At 36.8% G+C, this 26491-nt stretch overlaps 1 protein-coding gene across 1 annotated transcript in view; it reads right to left on the bottom strand.

The window, feature by feature from the left end:
* IMPG2 (interphotoreceptor matrix proteoglycan 2) overlaps nucleotides 1-26491 on the bottom strand; it is a 1485782-nt gene that overhangs the window by 1377482 nt on the left and 81809 nt on the right. Inside the window, exon 2 of the mRNA XM_044072040.1 lies at nucleotides 25914-26153. Within this exon, the coding sequence (XP_043927975.1) occupies nucleotides 25914-26153 (240 nt within the window). The remainder of the gene's footprint in view (nucleotides 1-25913; nucleotides 26154-26491) is intronic.

The following is a 26491-nucleotide window of genomic DNA, read 5'->3' as shown; positions in this document are numbered from 1 at the left end:
GCCATAAAATGTAAGAAGCTCTAATTACTGACAGTCACGTGACTTAGTTTGAGTGGAAGATTAAGGCTCTTTCCTCCTACACCAAAGAGACAGACACACACACACACACACACACACACACACACACACACACACACACACACACACACACACACACACACACACACACACACACACACACACACACACACACTAAAGTAATAGATAGTACCTGGCTACCCCATTCAGAGAAATCAAGTGCTGCAAGAGCATCGGATTCATGTTGCACCTCAGTCTCCGATTCACTATATAAAAATAAATTCTTGCATTGCTAGTGCAATAGGTCAAGGCATGCAAGTTCAATAACTCATGCTTGTAAAGAAAAAAAAAAAACTACTACTTCATGCTGACAGAGTATTCCATTCTGGTTTAGTAAAGTTGCCACTGCCGATGTACCTCTATCTCTGGTTTTTGTGAAGTGCTGCAAGAGAATCCTCTTTGTCCAGCTGGATTTATTCTACATTAAAGCTGCTGATTGTAAAGAAAAAAATAAACTCCTGCTGATGAACCTACTTGTGGTCAAGCAGTGCCCCCCCCCCCCTGGATCTTAGGTTCATAGGTGCGTACTAGGCTAATGGCCCTGGAGCCTTTACAAGCCTAGCCCATAGGATTACCCTGGCATTGTGCCACTCGACCTTAGTTCCCATGCCTCTATCGAGTAAAGCCACTGGAGTGATCCCTGAGGTGAATTTTCTATTTCCCATCTACTCATCAAGATTTCTCTTATAGGTTCACAGGTTCATAGGTAGGTATTAGGCTATTGGCCCAAGGGCCTATGTAAGCCTAGCCAACAAGGTTCCCTTGCATATGCCACCCAAGAAAGTTATTTTCCTGTGCCCCTGTCAAACAGAGCCACAGAAGTGATCGCCAGGTTGTATTTCCTATTTCCCAGCCACTTATCAAGATTTTTCCTGAAGAGTGCTAATGAGGAACTTTGCTTGACATAGATGGTTAGCTTGTTCCAGAGTATGGGAAGTCTCTGGGACAGGAATCTATCCCTCCAGCATGTCCTGTTTATTGTGTTGACAAGGTTTAGGTTCCTAGAGCATGTAGCTTAGAGGGATTGAGATTTCTTTAGGTGTAGCATGTCCAACAGCTCTGGGTTTGATATAGCTTTATATGTTAGGCAGAGATCACCTTGGAGTAGGCGATATGCTATGGAGTAAAGCTGGAGTTTTTTGAGACGATCAGTGTAGGGCATCTGCTTGAGGCCAGTAATCCTCTTTGTGAGGTACTTCTGTGGCCTTTCCGTCTGCTGCAGATGTCTTGTGAGATACATTGCAAAAGGGGAGTTGTACTCTATAATGGGTCTAATGAGTGTTGAGTAGAGGGGAACAGTGACCTCTTTTTTCCTAGATGAGAACCCTTTTCTGATGAGGTGTGGCACAAGAAGGATTTCCTGACTACTGTGGCAATGTGATTATCAAAGGAGAGACTACTGTCCACCTGGGTCCCCAGGTCTCTTATCACACATTTGGCGTTAAGTAGACTGCCACCTATGTGGTAGTTCATGGGTATAGAGTTTTTACCAAAGGGGGTGACAATGCACTTTTTGGCATTGAACTTGAGGCCATGGCTCTGACACCAGGCATCTGTCTCAGTGAGGCCCTTCTGTAGGATGCCCACATCATCTGGGGACTCAATTATGGCTCCTAATTTGCAGTCATCTGCATGTTAGCCAAAGGCCTTACGTGTTAGCCTGTACTTTAGAGAAGTAGATACCAAACAGGAGAGGTCCCAGGACTGAACCCTGTGGTACTCCATTTGTCACAGGTTTGAAGTCGGATTTGGAGTCTGCAACTTTTACAGTGTGGGTTCTGTCAGTGAGCCAACTGGCAACCCATCTTGTGACATAGGGATTTATACCTAGTTTAGTGAGTTTAGCTATAATTCCAGAATGGGGGATGATGTCAAAAGCCGTGGTGAGGTCAAGATAGGCTGTGTGAACCACCTTACCCTCATCTACAGCTTTGACGACTGCCTCAAAGAAGTCAATCAGGTTCAGAAGGCATGATCTGCCTTTCACAAATCTGAACTGGGTGAGGTCCAGAGTTTGGAGGTTACCAGTGTCTTTGTTTATGAGTTCCATGATGATATGTTCCATAGCCTTACAGACCAGGCTCGTCAGGCTAATAGGGTGATAGTTCTCGGGATCAGTGGTGGCTCCCCCTTTGTGGAATGGGATAACTGTTGTTGTGTGCCATTCAGTGGGCACAAAGCCTGATGTGAGACTATGATTGAACATGGTGCTTAGTTGGGGAAGCAGTTCATTCTGAAGTTCATGTAAAATGCAGCCTGGGATGTTGATGCTGTGCTTTTGGCTTTAGAGAGTGCAGCTTTTACCTGCGTAGTTGGGATTACAGGGACTCTGCATTCTTCCTGTATAGATATGGGCCCTTTAGGGGGTGAGAGGGGGATAAAGTTAGCACTGAACCTATCTGCCAGGACGTTGGCAATAGTTGGTACTGTAATTTTCATGCCATTGTGCTGTAACTCAGAGCAGATCTGGGTGTTGCCATTGAGATTCTTGACATAGCTATAGAATGTTTTGTGGTTGTCCCTAGAATCAGTGACAATTTTGTTTTCATAGCTAGCTTTGGAGGATCTTATAAGGGATCTCAGCTTCTTACTGAAGCTGACCAGGAAACTCCTCCACTCACAAGATTTTACTCTCTTTTGCAACAGTTTCTTCCTTCTGTTTTAGAGTTTGTTTATGGCAGGGGACCACTATATTGTCTTCCTTTTTTTGGAGGATAGCGTCTTGGTTCTGTTTCGGATAGCATGATCCATGCACTCATGTAAGTGCTTATAAAGTGCATCTGTGTAGGATTCAGCAGTCGTAACTGTATAGTCCATCTGCATGGGTGTCATGAAGTTTGCCACTTCTGTCTTAAGAAGCATGAGGTTGGCTTTGGAGAAATTTTTTACCGTGATTTCCTTAATGGGGGGTGGGGGGGTGGGATGTGGATATCTAGGGTGATTAACTTATGGTCGGATCTGTCCAATAAGGAGTTGATTTCAGGTGTGGAACACCGGTCACTCATGTTGGTGTCCAATAAGGAGTTGATTTCAGGTGTGGAACACCGGTCACTCATGTTGGTAATGACTAGGTCTAGGATATTGTTGCCCCTGGTGGGGGTGTGGATAAGTTGATCCAGGGCATTGGAATTTAGGAATTCCAGAAGGCGTTGAGCAAAGGAGTTGGTACATGAGTAGTTTTCCCAGTTAATGGTGGGGCAGTTGAAATTGCCCATTATTAGGGTGTTTGGTTGAACCCTAATATTTTCCAGTATATCAAGAAAAGAGGAGGGGGAATACTGGGGCATTGTGGGAGATCTGTTGCAAGCTACAGTTTGGATTGCAGTTTTGCCCAGAGTTAGTTGCACTTGGATAACCTCGGATGTATTATGCTGAACAACTAGCCTAGAGGTGTGGACACTCCTCCACCTTTAGTGTTTCAGTCCGGGTTAGGTGGCTGAAAGGTGTGGTATGAATTATAGCCTGGTAATGCAGGGGTGCTCTCTGGAGCTTTGAACCAGGTCTCTGTCACTGTGCAGATGTCAATGTTCTCCATTTTAAGGAGTGCCTCGAGTGAGTGCATTTTGAGGTTTAGACTTCTAGTATTGAGTAGCATTACCCTCAGATTTTTGATTGCTTTTACCTGTTATGGTGGTGAATTTGTCGTTTGAACCTTGCCTAAAAAAGGCACTATAGGGGTGGCAAGAGCCTTTGCCAGTATCCAGAATCCTAAGGGCAACAGGTGCAGGCCATCTCTGACAAAGCATCATGGTCTGTGGATCATGTCATCCCAGGCAGACAGATACTGGAGTCCCTTAAAATGACACCAGAAGCTTAGCCAATTGTTGAAGTCAATCATTTTGTCCTTGTACTGTGGTATCATTCTGGATGATGGCAGGATGCTACTCAGGGCGAGGGTCATACCCACCTGGGCTACAAGATCGGAGGGCTCCTCCATGTCTCTTCATGTAGTACAGGGAGGTATGTCTCAGGTCATTCACACCAACATGGACAATGACAGAGTCATATTTGTACTTGTTGTGGAGTGATCTGAATGCATGAGTTATGTGGCAGATCCTGGCACCCGACAGGAAGCTGATAGTAACTTTCTCCTTGTTTAGCCTGGTGAGTGGAACATCAGTGTGCCTGACTATAGAGTGACCTATGACTAGAGTGTTGGGTATCTTATGCCTTATGTGCTGTAGTTGAATGGCACATTGCGTTTGTGGGCTTTGTGTCATTTGGGTTGTGTTTGGGGGTGGAGGTTGCTTGCTTTTCTGCATTGGAGGTCTTGGTTGTTTGGGCAGATTTATATTGAGTGCATCCGTGAATGTAGGTGTGTGTTTTGTGATTCTATGTGTGTGTTTTGGTGATATAGGTTTTGAGGGACTATGTGATGAGTGTGGTGAGGTGCAAGTGTTTACCTTCTCCTCTTGATTGTCTAGTCCAGTCTTCAGTGAAGAGAGCTTTGCTTCCAGTTTGGCTATATAAGTGCATGTCTCACAGGTTGTAGTGTTGGGTGGTAGGAGGAGAGGGTTGTCTGTGTACATGAGGCAATTGCTGCATTGCTCCAAGATGCCCAGATTCATCAGATAGGTAGGTGAAAACACCGGGAGCTGACCTATAGACATGCCTGGATAGGTGCTTATTTATTAAGTATTAAAAACTGTTTTCCTCTAGACAAGTGAGGAAAGTTGAGTGCTGTAGTAATTTGTAGCTTATTTAGCGCTTACAATGACTTCTGAACAAGTGCTGAGCGCAAAGAAACAGATTTGAGTGCTACAACTAAAAAGCTGGCTAGTTGTAAGGGAAAATTTAAAGAGGAGACTTTATGGTGCCAGGAACAGTAGTTAAGCCGGGCGGGGGGGAGCTCTGGAGCTTACAAACAGTCCTGGATACAGCAAATCTGTATTGGGACTAGACTTGTTACAGGAAAGGGGGGGAACAAGCTTAGAATTTTTTTCAATAAAGTAGAAATGAAGAAAGCTGGAACAGAAGTTAATTCAAGGTTAAGAATCTGAGTGGGTTGGCCTCACAAATGTTATCTCTCTATTAGATTGAATGAACTAATGACACTAGACTGGGTGGAGTGTCCCAGATCAAATAAGAATTATGGGCAGGCAACTGCAAAGCCGCCAAGTATAAGAACACCACAACAATAGGGAGGGGGGGTGAGAAACTAAAACTATTACAGCTACTAGCTGTAGCCACTAAATGAAAGTTTTAATAGACCACTCACAAACAGAAAATATAACTCTCGGTATGAAAAAGCAGTTTACAGTTAAGTAGTTCAGTAAACATGCAATCTGAGTAATGAAACAGTATCTAGCAATGAAAAATACAGTTAAAACAGTATAAAACAGTATATAAATGCAGTGTAACAGTAAAAAAGCTTTATAACAGAGAAAAATGTAGTAGATTAACTGTATAGCACAATTATAAGCATTATAGAAGTGCAACTCAATCAAATAAGTGTAAGAAATAATTTATCCTGCTCTTGGAATCTTAAGGAATTTCTGCTTAGTTTCAGTAATGAATTACCATCCATAGCCTGATAAATACAAGCACAACCTTTTCCAGACATAGGGTTTATATACCAGTAAGGATGGAAGAGTTAGAAGATCAAATTACTACTCAGTTCTACTAGCCCCTACTATTGCCCAATCATTTGTACTACAGAAGGTCAGGAAACTTTGTTACTCTCAATAATAATGAAGACAGACTACCAGCAGAAAATGGCTGCCAGAAACACCGGAAACTCAACAAAGAAAACTACCAGGCCTGGACAACAGCAGGCCTCTACCAAGATTATGCCACCTGAGCAGAACACAGAAACCTCACTTTAAATGCATAGAAAGAGCTCTCACACAGAGGAAATACAAGTCTCAGTATGAAAAAGCAGTTTACAATTTAGTAATTAAATAAAAATGCAATTATAGTAATGCACACTATTACAGCTAATAGCTGTAGCCACTAAATGACAGTTTTAAACAGATCAAGGAGCAAGCAGACCCTAAAGAATGCTTTTAACTGCAAACAGACTATACTAGAACACAGAAACCTCAAAAAATTCAGAAATGCACAGAAAAGCACAGATAGAGCACTCACAAACAGAAAATACAACTCTCAGTTTGAAAAAGCAGTTTACAGTTAATTAATTCAGTAAACATGCAATTTGAGTAATGAAACAGTATCTAGCAATAAAAAATACAGTTAAAACAGTATAAAACAGTGCATAAATGCAGTGAAATTGTAAAAAAAAGCTTTACAACAGTGTAAAATATAGTAGATTAACTGCATAGCACAAATATAAGTATTACAGAAGTGCAATTCATTGAAATAAGTGTAAGAAATAACTTATCCTGCTCTTGGAATCTTAAGGAATTTCTGCTTAGTTTCAGTAATGAATTACCATCCACAGCCTGATAAATACAAGCACAACCTTTTCCAGACACAGGGTTTATATACCATTAAGGATGGTAGAGTTAGAAGATCAAACTAAAACTCAGTCCTATTAGCCCCTACTATTACCCAATCACCCATACTACAGAAGGTCAAGGATACTTTATTACTCTCTATAATAATGAAGACAGACTATCAGCAGAAAATGGCTGCCAGAAACACCGGAAACTCAACAAACAAAACTACCAGGCCTTGACAACAGCAGGCCTCTATCAAGATTATGCCACCTGAGCAAAACACAGAAACTTCACTTTAAATGCATAGAAAGAGCACTCACACAGAGAAAATAAAAGTCTCAGTATGAAAAAGCAGTTTACAATTTAGTAATTAAATAAAAATGCAATTATACTAATGCACACTATTAAAGCTACTAGCTGTAGCCACTAAATGAAAGTTTTAAACAGCTCAATGAGCAAGCAGACTCTAGAGAATGCTTTTAACTGCAAACAGACTGCACTAGAACACAGAAACTTCAACAAATCAGAAATGCACAGAAAAGCACAAATAGAGCACTCACAAACAGAAAATACAACTCTCAGTTTGAAAAAGCAGTTTACAGTTAATTAATTCAGTAAACATGTAATTAGAGTAATGAAACAGTATCTAGCAATGAAAAATACAGTTAAAATGGTACATAAATGCACTGTAACAGTAAAAAAGATTTATAACAGTGCAAAATGTAGTAGATTAATTGTATAGCACAATTATAAGCATTACAGATGTGCAATTCAATGAAATAAGTGTAAGAAATAACGTATCCTGCTCTTGGAATCTTAAGGAATTTCTGCTTAGTCTTAGTAATGAATTACTATCCACAGCCTGATAAATACAAGCACAGCCTTTTCCAGACACAGGGTTTATATACCAGTAAGGATGGAAGAGTTAGAAGATCAAATTACTACTCAGTTCTATTAGCCCCTACTATTACCCAATCACTCGTACTACAGAAGGTCAGGAAACTTTGTTACTCTCAATAATAATGAAGACAGACTATCAGCAGAAAATGGCTGCCAGAAACACAGAAAACTCAACAAACAAAACTACCAGGCCTGGACAACAGCAGGCCTCTATCAAGATTATGCCACCTGAGCAGAACACAGAAACTGCACTTTAAATGCATAGAAAGAGCACTCACAAAGAGAAAATACAAGTCTCAGTATGAAAAAGCAGTTCACAATTTAGTAATGAAATAAAAATGCAATTATAGTAATGCACACTATTACAGCTACTAGCTGTAGTCACTAAATGAAAGTTTTAAACAGATCAAGGAGCAAGCAAACTCTAGAGAATGCTTTTAACTGTAAACAGACTAGAGTAGAACACAGAAACCTCAAAAAAATCAAAAATGCACAGAAAAGCACAGATAGAGCACTCACAGACAGAAAATACAACTCTCAGTATTAAAAAGCAGTTTACAGTTAAGTAATTCAGTAAACATGCAATTAGAGTAATGAAACAGTATCTAGCAATGAAAAATACAGTTAAAACAGTATAAAACAGTACATAAATGCAGTGAAACATTAACAAGCTTTATAACAGTGCAAAATGTAGTCGATTAACTGTATAGCACAATTATAAGCGTTACAGAAGTGCAATTCAGTGAAATAAGTGTAAGAAATAACTTATCCTGCTCTTGGAATCTTAAGGAATTTCTGCTTAGTTTCAGTAATGAATTATCATCCACAGCCTAAGTGTCTTGGTACAAAAACAACTATTGCATTTCAGTACATGAAACGTTTTCACATATTGATTTGAATGGGTCAGGAAGCTTAACTAGAAAATGAAAAAGTATGTGCTTGATCATCTGCTAATTTAGTTTTAAAATAGCGCTGGGCATAAAAATGATACTGATGCTGCCATAGAAAGCCAAAGATCTTGGATCAAGGGCACTGAATGCAATTGCAAGTAAACGGAGGTCCATTGTTTGTAAATGTAATAAATACGAAAATGTATAAACTGTCTTGCAGTTTGGTAGCACCAGCTGAATCATCTGGAAAATCATCCAGTGTAAAACCGCAGAGTCTTTAAAGAAGCATGTGAATCCAGATCCTTTAGTAGCTATAAATATCTCATTTACAGAAGGAGAATCAAATGAAACATGAAAACATTTTGTAATACTCAGCAGAAGTGTATGTGTAGACTAACTGAGCATCACAAGTTTAGAGAAAGTCTGCAAAGCACTGACAGATTTGTGATGCACTTTGTGGAAGCACAAACGAGATGTCACTCCAAGACTAAGTTGGCATTTGATCAAGCATTAAACATTCCAATATCAATGGAAGCAGTAGCTAAAGAACTATTACAATTACAACACAATATAGTAAAGAGGGCCGTTAAACTTGGTTAACTTTCCAAAAATCAATCATATCTAAGTATGGCAGAATATGACATAAAACAAGTATGTGTTAGTTAAAAACACTGTAGAAGATGGCTTGGCAATTTAGTGCACATGATTAAGGCTAAAATCTGTTAATGCCCATCATCACCCAGTCCAGGGTTTGATTTCTTCAGTCTCAGTTCATGTACTCTGTGACTCTGACCAAGTCACTTAACCAGAAAGTGCTTTAAGGTCACCCTAAAAAAGGCATTTATGCATAAAAGGGTTATATGATTAAACAGTTTTTAAAAATTGATTAAAAAACAAACTGTCAACCTCATGCTGGATCAATAAAAAATAAAATAAAATAAAAAATGTACCATACTTGAATGAGAAAGAAACTTAACTTTATTAAAATAACTAAAACAGCATGGTAAGTGCTTTTGTCTCAAACAACAATGGAGACTTATTCATACATCATAACATGCTAAGCTAAGTGCTTCATACAAAAAAAAATCTTACTCATTAACAGCTGCCAATCTGGCATAGGCAGTCAATTGTGTTTTTAAAATTCAATTTAATTCTGGAAATACATTTGTATTCACGATCATTTGCCACATGTAATCTTTACAATCCAGCAAATCTGTCATATCACCACCTCTCATATCAAGAGTGTCATATCAAAACCTCTCATATCAATAACACACAAATCTAAAACATAAAAATTAACCTTTTAAAATTTGCACAAGTGATGGAATGCTTAAAAAAGGCATATTTTCTTGTTGTCTTGGACACAGCATAATCACACTCGTATATACTTTTCCAAGTGGTCTTTCAGTTCTACCAATGTAAAAAAGCATTATAGCTACAAAACGACACATGTTAAAGCACACGTAAAATAATCTAGAGCTTCCTAACTTATGCTCATATTTTCACAATAAAATGAAGCTGAGTTAAAAATAAACATGCACTATTCATAATTTTACCATGCAAATATGAACCTAGGCTTTAAATTCTGAACATCACTATTTGAATTTGTGCTGATATTAACCTCTAACAAAGATATGAGATTGAAATTCCTGTTATTAATGAAAACAGTCTCCCTTTCATTTTTTTCCTCAAAGTCTCTCCTGATTGTAAACTCTTCCAATTTTTATATACAGACTCCTTTACTTCTTTAGAATCTAGGCTGTATCTTAAGGAAAACTTAAAGCATCTATCTTCTGCTGTGCCATTGTCAGAAACTGGTAGCAGATCAGCGTCACTAATAAATAAGGAGTAGCTTAAACAAAGTGTTTCACCCCTTAATTACCTGTTTTCTTATTTCCAACAAGAGCCCATTAGGGTAGCTTCTAAAATTTGTTCCCATATAATGAAGCTCTTTAATAAAAAGCTGATCATTGCAGTAAGTTTTATTGATGCTAATAAACTGTCCTTTCATAAAATTTTTCTTAATATATTCTGGGTACACTCTCTCATACTTCAAAAAAAAAAAAACATTACTAACCACTTATTTTCTATACATAGCTATAGATACTCACAGTTCTCATCTGGAATACTATTCTTGTTTAGTTTTAAATCAAGAAAAATTATGTCTCTCTTTCTTACTGGCACAAACATTTGAAATGTAATACTTCAGTGGTGAACTCAAATGACTCTTAAAATTATCTAGCTGTCCAAAGTCACAAGAAAATAAAGAAACAAAACAAAAAAAAAATCAGCAATGTAACAAAAATATCTTCACAAACTTAAAACATTAATTAGTATACATAGATAAATTTTCCCATTGTGCCATAAAAATGTGACATAACTGGGGAGCCATCAGTGTCCCTATTGCCACACATTTAACTTGTTGGGAATGCTTACCTTTAAATAGAAGAAAATTACATAAAACAACTTGTAATGATTGGCAAATAAAATTAACATCAGTCTGCATCATATCACTATGGGTAGCTAAGTATTCTTTTACTACTAACAACCTCAGTTCATTGTAAATAAAAGTATAAAGACTTACAACATTATCTCTTACAAAAAATTTGCCAACTGCTAGCTGCAACTTTTTAATTTTGTTTATAAGATCATTTGAATTCAAAAGAAAGGATGGTATGTTCCTGACTACATATTTTAATTTACGTTGCAACCATATCATCTACTGCTCAGTTTTGGAACACACACATATATACAGCCACAATGGGCCAAAGGTGGATTTAAACATTCTTTATGGATTTTAAGGATTCCAAAAATACCAGGTAACTTCTGATGGGAACACTAAAATAATCAATTAAATGCTTGTGTGTTTCCAAAAATATATTCTGACTTAACAAATTGTCAGTGACAGCATAAACTTTGTCAATTCCTTTTTAGCAACCTTATAAGCATTGTCATTGTACTATATTTCTAACATTCTATTTTCATACAAGTCACTGTGTATCACAAGTCCACCCCCCCCCTTGTCTACTTTCATAACTATTAATGCCTTTCTCTCATTGCAACTTAAATTGTAAAATCTAAACTTCGTTGCCTTGTTAAAATATCCTTATGTACTGGAGATATATGAAAGACTTTAACATTTGGTTTTATTGCCTTTTTTGTAAATAACACCTTTAAACTCTCATATTACAATTGTGAATCCAAGCATTATAATGCATGTTTATATTACCTCATGCATACTGTATTATTTGTAAACATTTTTATGGTGTATGTAATACTTTGTGGAGCTTTTCTCCAGGGGCCTCTGCTGAAAAAGGGTGCGAGCTCAGTCAGACATTCCCGGTCAACAAATGTCAAATAAATAAATATTCACAGATTTTCTGAAATATCTCATTTTTTGTTGTAGAGTAGTGGTTTGTAACAGGTTCTTTTTAATGCTTCCTTCAGTATCGACATCTCTTGATTATAATTACTTAGTAAATTATATTTAACAGAAAATACCAGATTTTGCCACTATGATCTTGATTAATAATGATAGCTGTTATTTCTGGGATACAATGTATATAAATTATTATAACAAAGGCACTAAATGCAAACAGTTAATGAATATAATGGTTGTTAGATATACTTTTATGATACATATTTGTTATATATGTATTTTAGTAGTTGTTACGTGTCTGAAAATGTAATAAAAGAGATTTAAAAAATTAGCAACCTCTCATCATTATGTACGTCTACAGTTATTTCAGTGAGGCACTGTATTTATTAAACAATGAAATCAGGAATTTCCCCTCAAACTTTTCTGAAATCAAAAGAAATGTTATCTCATACAGTGTACCTAAACCTTTGAGCAGTATGTTTAAAATTCTGAGCAAAAGATTTAAAAATTTGAGCAGTGCTCTGAAACTTCCAAAATAATGTAATATAATATACTAATTGTATGAGTTACATTTATTTGGTCACATGCAACTTTTCTCGATTAGAAAAAAAAACCTGTCATGTGTGATCAAAAATCAACTGATCATACTTTTCCTCTTTATGAGATGGTGAAATAGTGAAGTTTTTTTTTGCTTTTCTGATCAGCTGGTGTTCAACCATTATGATATGTTGATTTTTCAACATTAAGATGTGTGTGTGTGTATATGCCCACATGCATGTGAGGTGTGTGTGTGTGTGTGTGTGTGTGTGTGTGTGTGTGTGTGTGTGTGTGTGTGTGTGTGTGTGTGTGTGTGTGTAGGCATTTACATTTTTATAACCACATTTTTAAGCAATTGCAAAGAACACTGTTGTTTCCTTTGGTACTCATTTAGCCTTCTAGTGAGCAGCATTTTATTTTTGTTCTCTGTGATCTTCTGAACACCAGTCTATCAAAATCAGATTGGTCTCTAGCAGTATTGCTACTGCAAGAAAAAAGGTGACTTACAGTACTCCAGCAGCTGCCACTATATCTAGCTCAGGTCACTTGCTCTCAAGCCTACCCTAATGTCAGCTTGGTTTTGGACAGAGACAGAGGGATGAGTGATCTTATTTATTTATTTTTTTCAGAATACCAAATGACCAGAATGCTGATCCTATAGGATTCCCAGCATAAAAAAAAACACCAATGGGTCTATCCAAGCCACTGTTTTGAGTTCAGCTGAACCTCAGAGACAATAAGCTAAACCCATTATATGGCACGTTTAGAAGGCTAAATACATGAACATTTGTAAAAAGAGAGGTAAAAGACCACAAGAGGAAACTGTAAATATTTTAGTACAGCACATGGAAAATATGTATAACAATTCAAGGATGGAAAATATGAGATAATGTAAAGTAAAGAAATTACCAGAACAAGTTAAGGAAGAATTTGAAAAATAAATTAGTATTAGTGAATTGGGCTGAAGTACTTCAGAAAGTAAATGTTGATTCTGTATCAGGCACACATTGTACAGGGCATGGAATGTACAAGAAATTAATGGACAGGCAGACAGGGTATTTTATAAATGTACTGAATTAATGGTTGAAGTAGGTCTTGTTTATGAAGAATTATATACTGGGATATTAAAATGAATATGGAATAAAGATGAGAGGAATTGAGTAAAAAAAATGGAGACCCATCACACTAAATAACATGGATTTTACATGTGTTTATGTGAATAATATAGAGGAGAATGGCTGGAGGGATGAGAGATATTGTGGAAGAAAGTATATATGGTGTAAATGGGAAGGGATGTCAAGAGTAGTTAATGATTGTGGCAGAAATTATGGATGATGTTATAAGTAAAAGGGAGAATGTAAAACTTGTGGTAGGTGATATTAGTGAGGTACTAGATACCGCTGGACATGATGCTTTGTGGAATGTTATGCAGAAGTATGGAACTGATAGAATTATGAGCATGTCTAGGTCAGCATATCAGAATGATAGGGTGAGAGTGTTAGTGAATGAATGTCTGAGTAAATAAATATGCATGAAGTGCCGTATAAGACAAGGATGTCCCATGAGTGGGATATTGTTTGAATTGGTGATTAAAGTCATAGTGAGTAAAGTAATTTATAAAATTAAAGATGCTAGATATGTGATGCAAAAGGAGGTTGTGATTCCACTTGTTTTGACATACATGGATAATATAGTTGCATTTGCTGCAAACAAAATATGAGTGAGGGAGGTGTTGGTTTGTCTGAATGGATGTTTAAGGGAAATGGGAATGACCTTGAATAAAGATAAAAGTAAGGGTTTGGGGGTGTAGTTTTCAGTGAATGAAGTGTCTTTCCTAGGGATAAAATTTTTAAAAAATGACATAATTAAAATGTAATTGGAGGTTTTGATAAAAGAAATTAAAAATGGATGTCTTCTGTGGAGGGCAAATAGATTAGCATTCAGGAAAAAGGTTTATCTGGTGAATTCTGTATTAATGGGAAAAATAGCATATATGTCAAATTTTATATGATCTCAGAAAAATATGAAAAGGAAATTGTGAAGTTGGTGATCTCTTTTATATGGGGTTCAAGATTAAACCCAGTGAAAAGAGGTGTGTTATATAAGAGTGAAGATGAAGGGGAATTGGGGTTACTAAATCCAGTTATTTATTTTGCTTCTTTAAATGTGTACAGAATAAAGTGGATAAAGGAAACCAATGAGAATTTACTAGTGAGAATGTTTAAATATAAGTTCAAAAATGTGTGAAATAATGAGAATAAGAAAAACAGAAAAAGAATATGTGAACAAATAAATAAAAAAATATCAAGTAAAATACTAACATGGAAAACAAAAATTGATGATAGATAAAAAGATGTGGTACAATAATATGATGAAACAATATTATTATGTAAATCCATAGGAAAATGTATCATAAGTGACTAAAGCCATTAAAGCAAGGAAAAATTGGTGTACCAAGATGGTCAAGTGTCAGGATTTCCTATGAAAACTGATAATAAATAAGTTACCAGTAAAATGGAATATGCCATGTAAAAAAGTTGACAGAGTGTGTTTATTCTGTGGGGAGGAAGAGGCATAGAGTATGTTTTTGAAATGTGAAAAAGTGGTAAAACTATGAAATAAGTTGTGTGAAGAAAACTTTTTGAGAATATTAATGGCATAAACAGTATAGATATGAATATGATTATGCATAGTTATAAGAATAAAAAGAAAGAAGACATGAGAATGGTAATAAGAATTTATTTTATATAATTAATCTGGTTATTTGGAATGAAAACTGAATGATTTTTTTTTTCAATGATAAATGGATTTTGGCAGATATATTGCAAAAATCACATTATGATTGTTAAGGAGTGGAGGTCACTTACAGAAGAATAACAATGACGATCTTCTTCTTCTTCTTCTTCTTCATCTTCTTATTTCAGCTTTTCCTGGTTAGGGGTCACCACAGTGGATCACCTGTCCAATTATGATTGGCAGTAGAGTTTTACAGTGTTGAGTTGCCAGCCTGGCACCCAACCTTCCACAGAAGGCACACACAAGCACGCACTCACGCCTAGGGCCAATTTAGAGTGTCCAATCCACCTACAGCATGTCTTTGAGCTGTAGGAGGAAACCAGAGCACCTGGAGGAAACCCATGCGACCACAGGGAGGACATGTAGACTCCACATAGAAGGCACCCCAGACGAGGATCAAACCGGAGAGCCTCTTGCTGTGAGGTGACAATGTTAACCGCTGCACCACTGTGGCCGCCCTAGCAATGAGGATGTTATTAAAAAATTTAAAATAGTTGTTGTTGTTGTGTCTTTCAGCTTTTCCCAGTTAGGGGTCGCCACAGCGGAATTCCGGTCCACTAATGATTGGCAGTTGATTTTTACATGCCTAGTTGCCAGCCCTGATGCACAACCTTCAATGAAGGTACGCCCATTCACGCCTGTCTCCACGCAGAAGACTCTCTAGCTGAGAATCGAACCGGACAGCGTCTTACTGTGAGGCAACAATGCTACCGCAGCACCACCACCGCGGATAAAAAAATTAAAAATAGTAATAAATAGAAATACATATATGTGTGTATATATATATATATATATATATATATATATATATACCTCTAAATATGTAAAGTTTATAAATAATGTTTATATGTTGCATTAAATAAAAGATCTCTGTTTTTGATAGGTGCCTTAGGATCCTTTTCAGCTGCACTTAGGAGTGCAGTTCATCCCTGCTCCCCACCCCCAGTGCTACACTGCAAAGTCAGCTTTCCAATCACCTAAAGTGGGAACAGAAACCAGAGCCTTCTCGTCTTGTATCACCTCAAAATGAGTGTCCTACCTGTTGTACCATTGACACTGCTAAATCCACTTCATCTCCCTACCATCACTGCAGCTCAATACTTGGTACATGTTCATGTTTCAAAAGTATGTTTTTTTTTTCTCTTAGCTTAGTGAATAAATATTGTAAATGCATTAGAGCACAAAATTAAACTCTGAAGTTTTTGGTCAAGGGTTATTTTGCAAGGGTATGTGACATTTTACTTTTCTGTAACTTCCATATTCCTCTGACTTCATACTGATGGAACGCTTGAAAGTAGCAGAGACTTGTATATTGAATTCTGACAGGCTGAGTGAAGCTTTTCAGTAAAACATATCATAAATCTGTATTAAGCTGTCATGTTCAATCTTGTTTTCATAAAAAAAGTGTTCATTGCTTTTTGAGTAAATCTTGCAGTACGTAAAATGTATATAATGCAAAAAATGTGAACTTTATATAAAATGTGATTGCTTTTAGTGGAAATGCAGTGAAACTAGCTTCTCATATGTATAGATATTTTCAGTGTCTAAAGTTCAGTGGTCCTTGAAATATCACACCAAGTCAAAGAATGCATTATCAAATTTGGATTTTTACTTCTCTCCAGAGTTGTATGGCTGTGGAAGCAGTACACTTTACATTCAAAATTAAAAGCAAATAAGGACTTGAGATACTTTTAAACAATGAAAGTAGCTGTTATGTTCCATTTTTTTAACTTTTACTCTTGCTTTCAAAATATGCATAGTCGACTGCAGTTGTGCGACAGAAGATCAGCCCAGGAATGTGTTTGTCTATAAGAATATACACCTGCAGTTTGACCTTACAAGTCATGACCAGAGAGAATTCAGTAAACACTTTTAACTACCCAGTAGTGATAGGATCAGAATGGCTGTTAGATCTTCCTGTACCATCAATATGTAATACCCATTTATTTTATATTTCATTGTGCAGGTGTGTGGCTGCTTATATATTTAATTTTACAAAGTATATTACATAATATATATTTATTTCATGTAAAGAATTTTTAATTTAATGATGACAGAGCGCATGTTGTATGTGCACAGATCTGGTGAAATCTCAGCTGTTAGCATCTGTCTTTTGAAGAGTGAATGCTTAAAGGCATTGTTTGTATAAAAATATTTAATGGTTGGTTTAGTTTAAGCATTCTTGGTATAACAGACTAGTTTGTCTGGGGCAACATGTTAAAAGTCAGAGAAGGGGGTGTTAGTAGTAATGTGTGTGTGTGTGTGTGTGTGTGTGTGTGTGTGTGTGTGTGTGTGTGTGTGTGTGTGTGTGTGTGTGTGTGTGTGCGCAAAATAACTCTGGTCAGGTTTCAGTTACTGTTAATAAGACAGCACTTAAAGGCACTGGGCTGTAACCAAGGTAGGTCAAATCTTGGGGACCCAGTAATTGTAACTGCTCTTCAGCCGTCAGTTTGTAAAGCTCATTTATTTGTGCAGGTGTAGGCTATTACCCCAGGCTGCAGACTATATTTGCCATATGATTTTAAGATCATTTACTCTTTGCATATAACTTGGTGATAATAGTACAAGTTTAAATCCCGTAAGACCAGAGAAAACAATGAGACAGCTTAATAAGACGTTAAAATACACAATTAACAATGAAGGCCCATATAGCTTTATCCTGTTCAAAAGAAAGATCAACCCGCAATGTTACACACTTGGGAAATAAACTTCATAACCACAGAGATAACAGCATGCTTCTATGTACTACTGAGGAGACAACAAGGTGAAGTGCCCCAAATGAATTCCATACTTTGTTTCAAATGCAAGTGGAATAAAAGAATCTCCTTTTCTAATAGTTTGTATAAGAAGTGCCCTCTCTTTTATGGGAAGATGAAAAGGATTTTACCCTGTCTCCCAACTGTGTTAGTTTTACTGAGCAGGCTTCATTAGTCACAAAGCCAACCCTCGCTTCATTTGTGCTACACTACATTTATCATTTCTACTTTGTTGTTACTTGGCTCAGAGTACATAAGGCATGCCAATACTTTTTTCCAAACATATTTTTAAGACATTTCCATATATCCCCTTCTGCTATCAAAATTCAGTATTAATATGCATATTTATATTAAATTCAAAACAAATATTGGGTAAGTTTTTAAATGCCAAAGATTTCTGCGCTCACCTATATACATTTTTATCAATATAATTTACAATACATAATGCTTACCTAGAATCTGTTTTTGGTAATGTAAGATGGTAAATTACATAATCAGATTTGTGTCAATCAGAATGTGTGCAAAACTAGTCCTCATATCATTTTTAGTTATTTCCTTGTGTAAAACTGATATACTGTAGCAGATTTTCAAGTATTTTATGTTTCTTTGTACACAACAAATTTACAAATCTTTTTGCATGCTACACTAAGATATTGTCAGCATTTGCTACACTAAGATATTGTCAGCATTTATTCAGAGCATAAAAGGTATTGTTCAAATAAAGATTTAGTTTCCTAGAATATAAATCTGTCCTAGTTCTCTAAAATTTAGCATCGTGAACACTAAAGATTGCTGATAATACACACACACACACACACACACACACACACACACACATCTGTGTGTGTGTGTGTGTGTGTGTGTGTGTGTGTGTGTGTGTGTGTATAGATCAACTTTGTAATATCAAAATTCCACAATCACGATGTTCTAAATACCGATGCTCAGAACTTCCAGACTGTGGGATCTCGAAACCTGTCAATGGAGATCGCTGTACAGTGCAGAAAAGGAACATTATTGTTCTCTTCACTGTAGTGCAATCTCGGAGTTGGTATATTTAAGTTGCAGGGGGTGAGGGGGTGCAGGGGGGCTTGCCCCCTGCAAAAATGTATTTCTTGATGTATTCTTGTTTTAGTTTTTTTATTTTAATTTCAAGATTCCACAATCTTGAAGTTCTGAGCATAGGTATTTAGAAAGTCAAGACTATGGAATTTCGAAATTACAAAGTGAGCTTATATGTGTGTGTGTGTGTGTGTGTGTGTGTGTGTGTGTGTGTGTGTGTGTGTGTGTGTGTGTGTGTGTGTGTTATTATAAAGCCTTCATTCTCATGATGATCTTTACCACGCTTCCCTCATGGGTCCTGAAATTATTTTGCCAAAAAAAAAATAAACAAAATAAAAAAAAAAACAGAAAGGCTATTCAGGAACCAAGGACGTAAGCAGCTTTATTTAATACTGCGTGTTTCCTTGCCTCCTGAGTAATCTGTTTTTGTTCCTAAAATCCATCCATAAAAACTGCAGGACTGCCGCCTAGTGGTCATGGTTTCTTTCCATTTCCTTCCTCCACTCGTCTTGTTTTCATTTTCAACATATATGTGTGTGTATGTAGAAGGAATGCTACATCCACAGCATTCCCTTTATTTCTGTGTACCACAACACATTCCAGTGCAAGGCAGTGCCTGCCTTTCAAAGTATAAACTCTATATGTCCTTCATTAGAGAAAAATCATAAAACATCTCTTATGACTTGCAGTATCTGATGAGTTATGCTTACAAGATAATTATTAATAAGTAAGATTTCAGATGCATAGCCCAGTCTTGCTGTGAGGAATGTAAGTAACCTGTCTAATTTAACATGGGACACAGTACACTAAATGGTGACTGTTTATCTACATGCAAAAAGATACATTGAAAGTAGACAAAAAGCACTTTCAAAAATTACTGAAATCTCTTTACGTCAATATGAATTTAAAGCATTCTATATGACAATTTATTTTATTTTTATTTTATTTTACATTTGTTTACCGGGAAAGTCCGACTGGACACATGTCCATTTTTCAAAAGAGGCCCGGGGAGAAAAGCTCCACATGAAACAAAAGACAAACAGAGGTAACAAATATCTGTGGATTACATACAGTTATTTTACATACAGGTAGTTTACATACAGTTAGTATTTAGTCTTTCTGGATAGTATCTTTGCAAGATCAGATTGTATACAGTCTACCATACTAACATTTATAATTAATACCTTAGTATAAGAATCATAACATTACAACACGTTTATCATATGAATAAGCAGTACAACAACATTACAGTTTTTTACTACATAATGTCTTTCTTAGGCAATAGCTGAAGAGAATAAATGGTTAAGCTTATTTTGAATGTCCTCGGCTTTTAAATCCAGCAGTTTGAGTGATGTTAGTAAGCTAGGGCCTATGTAATAGATAGGACTAGTGGTTATGGTTAGTTCAGATCAGGCTAGTGGTGATAGGAAAGGGATTAGTCAGGGGCAGAACAAGGGCACAGCCATTTGTTTAATAGGTATTTTTTTTAGGGTTGATTTAAAGTGGACAATAGATGTAATAGATATAATGTCTTCTGGTAAAGCATTCCAGATTTTTCCAATATAATTTGAAAAGAGGGAGTCCCCTGCTTGTTTTTTGCTTTGATGATTTTTCTGTTGTTTGTTAGTGGATCTTAATGTTCTATTGGTGGTATAGGGTTGAACTAAGGTTTGTAGGGCAGGTATTTTTTCAGGTTCGTATAGTATTTTGTGGGCCATAGTTAACTGGTTGTAATGAAGGATGTGTGGGAGCTCAAGCCAGTTGAGTTATTTGAGAGCATCACAGTGGTGGGCTCTAGCTGGTAAGTTTGAAGCAAATCTAGCAATTTTGTTATAGCAGGATTCAAGCTTTGCAAGCTCAGACTTCTTTAGGTTTGTGAGTATGAGGGCTACATACAGGAGAGTTGAGATTAAGTAGGATTGGGCAATGGCAGCTTTAGTATTTTTGGTGAAGTACTGTTTGTTTCTATATAGGGTTCCTAATTTCTGTGTACTTTTTTAACTGTTTGTGAAATATGAATGTCAAACTTTAAATTGTTGTCAATTTCAACACCTAAGAGTTTGGTGTGTGAAGTTGAGATAATGGTGTTGTTTAGTGACATAATGTTAAAGGTATTAGAGGTTAAGGTTGTTTTAGTGGGTTGGAATATCATAAATTTTGTATTTTTGGCACTTAAAATTAGTTGTGCATTAGTAAGCCAGGTTTCAATTGCTAGGAAGGATTGTTGAGTAAAGGTATGCAGTTCTTGTATTGTGAGAGTGACACGTATTATTCTTGAATCGTCTACATATCGGATGAGAGAGGCTAGTGGGGTTGAAGTGTTTAGGTTATTGGTAAATATAGAAAAAAGTAATGGACCTAAGATTGAGCCTTGGGGGACATCCATTGTCACTGTTAGTAGGGCGATAAAGTCTGTTGCCAAGAGACTGCTTGTTGGTGACCAGTCAGGTAGTCCTGGAACCAGGCAAGAGTATTGTGGCAAAAGTTTAGTTTGGAAAGTACATTTAGTAGTTTGCTATGGGAAACCATATCAAAGGCTTTTGATAGGTCAAGGAAGATGGAGAATACGTAGTTGTTATTATTCCTATGATAGTTGACAGTGTTGGTAAATGCCATTGAGCCATAGATGTACTGAAATGCACAGAAGCCATGCTGTGTGTTGGTTAGTAGTTTGTGGGTATGCAGGTAATTAGAGACGTGCATGTGAATGACCCTCTCTTAACAACTCTGCTATTGTCAAGATACCTGATTCTAGTGAAGTATACAACAAACATTTTATTCAGACTAATAGTATTATAAAGGAACTGAACTGGCAAAGCAAATCTATCTTATCTGAATCCGTACTCTGATATTACAATGACTTGGACGTAGTCAAGGTTTTTTATTATATGCTTGTCTATCATATATTTATAAGTACAGTGAGCCGCAAATTATAAAGTACAAATAGTTAGAGCTGTTACTCGTTTTTATGTTCTACACATGCATATACTTGAAAATAAAATAGCTAAGGTATATGGTGAGAACATGTTTTCTGTCTTTCTTCCTGTCTTACTATCTCTTACCCTTTTATAACAAAAGTGGGACAATCATTTAGCCCTTTGGTGATTTGTGATCAGATGTTTGTTTTTTGGCCATGCTTTTAATCTTGTCCCTTGATTGAAATGCTTGGATTGCCCAGTTATGTTCACCAGTGAGTTACATGAAAAAATGGCCCCCTGAAAAAAAAATGTATTCAGTTTAAGAAAACATGTTGTCTAAAATGCTAAAATATAAATAAGTTGCCCTGTTGGGCAAACAGGTTGCATATCAGCAAATATTAATGTGAGCACAAGATCTGTGTGTGTCACTTTTCATGGCAACCTTCATGGATCTCGGTATACAATGACTTAACTCCTGATGTCACAGATACACAGATTCTGATGCTGGATATGCGCAGACAGCTTAATCTGTTCCTTACTGCCTTTATAGATCTTGGTACACAATGTCACAGATACACAGATTCTGATGGTGGATATGAGCTACAGGACAGCTTAATCTGTTCATTTTGTGCAGAATAGGCTGCAGGCCATACTCATCTAATAGCTTAGCCCTTCCCTTGCCATCTCCATATAGTTAGGTGCCTGTCACTTTTTGTCTCTGTCTTGGCAATTTATCATACAAGAACATGATGTTAAATCATCCATTAATGCCATCGTTTATCTTAATTTCTATTTTTTCTGCTTCAGTTAGAGATGCCAAGCAGTGTATAATGTCCCTTATCTGTTACTCTCGCTACCTTGCCTAACTGAAACATTCACCAAAGTAACTTTTAACAGAAAAATGAGAAATCCTTCCAATACAGAGTCAGAGTCACCTGCTTAAAATACATAACAAATATTTAATACACCTGTGATACAGACATCCTCCAGAAGGGTCTCACTGAGATGGATATCTGGTGTCAAAATCATGGCATCAAGCTAAATGCCAAAAAGTGCTTAGTCATCCCCTTTGGAAAAAACGAAGTATCCGTGAACTACCACATACGTGGTAGTCCCCTAAATACAGAAAATGTAATAAGGGATCTGGGGACCCAAGTAGATAGTAATCTCTCCTTTGATAATCATATTGCCAAGGTGGTTAGAAAATCCTTCTACGTGGCCCACCTAATCACAAAAGGGTTCGCATCTAGAACAAAAGAGGTTACTGTGCCCCTCGACTCATCACTCATCAGACCCATCATAGAGTACAATGCCCCATTTGGGATGTACCTTACAAGACACCTGCAACAGCTGGAAAGACCACAGAAGTACCTCACCAAGAGGATCACTGGCCTCAAACAGATGTCTTATGCAGCTCGGCTGAAGAAACTCCAGCTGTACTCGGTTGCATACCGCTTACTCAGCGGTGATCTCTGCCTGACATACAAGGCCATGTCCAACCCAGAATTGATGGACATGCTCCACCTAAAAAAAAAAAAAAAAAAAACAAATCCCGAAGAGCCACACACTCTAGGGATCTAAACCTCACCACAACGATAAATAGGACGTGCTGGAGGGATAGAGTCCTGTCTCAGAGACTCCCCATGCTTTGGAACAGGATTCCAGTCTACATTAGGCAGAGCCCCTCACTAACACTCTTCAAGAGAAACCTTGACAAGTGGATGGGAAACAGAAAATTTACCCCGGGGATCACTGCAGTGGCTCTGCTGGACAGAGGCACAGGGACCTAATGGCTCTGCTGGACCAAGGCACAGGGAACTAATCTAAGGGGGCTGCGAAAGCCAGCACATTCTGCCTAGGCTTATAGATGCCCTCGGCAGATAGCCTACTGTGTGGTCAATACTGCTTCACCAATGTACTTTTTCCTTATTTTGTCTTTTGTTGAATTGTTTCATTGTTGATATAGGCATACTTTTGCCATGTTGGCCCAGCTCATAGCTGAAAAGGATGTTAACCAGTCTACGTACCAGGTTAACAAAATGAAAGAAATAAGTAAATGTACAGCCACTGTTTTCCATTCAGTGTATCTCTCACTCTCCCTGGATCAGAGCAGAAATGTCATATGGCAACCTTCAATTTTTTGAAGCAAGGTCTTTTAGGGTGGTGCCTCCCTCCCTCCCTCAGGTTGATCATATTATTAGAAATGGTATATTTTGCCAAAGCAGTTTAACAGACCTGTCTAGTGTATAAATACACATTTTTGTTACATTCTCTCTGCAAATTGCTCACTGTCATGCTTGAAAAAAAACACTTCTTTCTAGTGGATCTTACCCTGTTAACAAATAAATAAATGTAATGCCTGATGAGATGGTTCTGTTCCTAGTGCAATATGTCAAATGCAATGTCTAACAAAGGTCTTGCATATATGTATATGTATGTATGTATGTATGTATATGTATATGTATATATATATATATATATATATATATATATATATGTGTGTGTGTGTGTGTGTGTGTATATTAGTTCCATTCAAATGCTCAAACTTGCAAGTGTTCAAATACTTGAATTAGCTGCAATGTTTGAAAATTAACTTTTCAAACTTTACCAGTGTTTTTATCTATGAGACTGCAGTACAGTGGGATCAGGAAATATACCCATTTCTTACTGTGGTTCTTTCTCAAAGTTTGTATATATGATCATTAGGGGGGTGGGGGAGCAGAGGTCTTGCCCCTCTTCTTTCTTTTTTTTTTCATATCTCTGTAATTCAGTTTTAAGTGTGTTCAAATATTTGTGATTCAAACTTATTTACTTCTATGACAGGCGTTTGAAGTTTTGACTCTTCAAACATCTGTCACAGATTATATATATATATATATATATATATATATATATATATATATATATATTTACAGTACTATAGCAACCTAAGTGCATGTGCTTGAAATGTGAGTGGAAAAATGAATGGCATGCCCAGAGATAGCCCATACAGACACAGGGAACACAAGTAGACCACATCTAGAAAGTGCTGAAAACAGAACTGAACCTCATACTCTGTTCTGCATCACCATCCTGGTAATCTGTGATATATTCTAGGACACAAATAATAAATGTAGGAATAGCAAAATATGATTACGTTTAGAGATATCTTTTAATATATGCCAAGATAAAGTTAAAAAGGCATTATAATCTGATTTTCACAATATAGGAAAATGGCTTTATCTATAGAAAAGATAGGGAAATTTTTGTATAATTTAAGTGCATTGCTAGTAAAGGAATATACTATGGTATTAGAACAGAGTCTGAGTACAGCACAATCAAAAATGTAGAGCCAAGTAACTTACAATTCCCTCTCTTAAAACAGTAAAACAACTTCCATAAGTTTTTATATCATTCACCTCCTGAACCTTCCTGACCATCAAGTTCCACCCCCTTGACTTTAAATTGACCTGTTCATTTCTCTTACCCACCTGAGTTGCTTCCTACAGTCCTACATGGACAAGGTCTTCTCTTTCTGGAAGGAATGCCATCTTGTAACCTCATCTTATCCAAGCTGTGAGGCTAGATTCAAGCATGTATGAGCCATCATCCACAGGTTTCCCTGGCTTTGCTTATTATTATTAGCTAAGGCCTATCCCTGACAGTCCGTGTGACAGTCCACCACTATACATGTGTATTTCTATACAAGGGCATAATGTACTAACAAGCAGGCACAGCTTGGCTAATGCCGAGAGCTCGTCAGTCCTTAGCACTGCAAGTCATATTCGTCTTTCACCAGAAGGTGTCAGTAGTGCAGCAGCAGAATGCTGCCTTCTCTGCAGGATGCATTTTTAGTAGCTATATGCTGCACTACTACCAGCATTTCCATTCAATTCCACCTTCATCTGACCAGTTCCTCCAGGGAATAGGCTACTACTTCAGACCATCCAGGTGTTAGTCAGGCCTTTACCCCTCGCCTTCATGAAGACATCTAACAAACTTCATGCAATGATGGAAATAAAACCCATAAACATATATAGTTCTGCCTAAGACTTTTGCATGTAAATATTTTATGACACACAAAAATTGTTTCATCTCATATAGTTCTTAGGAAAGCTACATGCCTCATTATTTATTATCATATAGACATACACACACATATACATACATATATATATTTATAAATGACATCTACATTACCCTTCTTCTGCATGTTCTCCTACCTCTTAGACGGAAATATTTCAAGTAATTTGCTGCAGCTTGTGGGACTGTTTCTTGAGGACAGAATTTAACTCCAGTGGGGAACAAAAGTGAACGTTTTTTCCTGGGAATCTCATTTTCATTTCCTGAGCCATCTGTTTCAAATTCTTGACTTACATGAAGGTTCCACAATGTTTTTTTACTTCCTGGTGTCCTAAACAGTCCAAGCAGATCTAGGGGTTCACCTGTAGACTCCTCTTTATCTGAAAGACAAAGCTGTGGTTATTATTGTTTCTATTTTTACGCATGTATATATGTATATATATATATATATATATATATATATATATGCACACACAAATATATAGACATATTATATATAATATATCCGAGCCTATTTGGTACAGGCATTCTTCAGAAGCTACTCTTGAGTAAATGCAAACTATACTGAATTACAACACATTAGAGCACTGAAAGTTAACTACTCAGAAAAAACAGTTCAGGATATAATAGATTCCTCTATAGATTTTAGATTATGTAAATAAAAAGATACAAGTAAAATTCAGTTTTTATTGTTTTCCAAAGCAACACATAATAAAAC

The sequence above is a fragment of the Protopterus annectens genome, chromosome 5.part0, assembly GCF_019279795.1.
Source record: "Protopterus annectens isolate FY-2018-M chromosome 5.part0, PAN1.0, whole genome shotgun sequence".
In the NCBI taxonomy this organism is placed as follows: Eukaryota; Metazoa; Chordata; order Ceratodontiformes; family Protopteridae; genus Protopterus; species Protopterus annectens.
The sequence above is the reverse complement of the archived record's forward strand: the minus strand, read 5'-3'. Positions and strand labels throughout refer to the sequence as shown.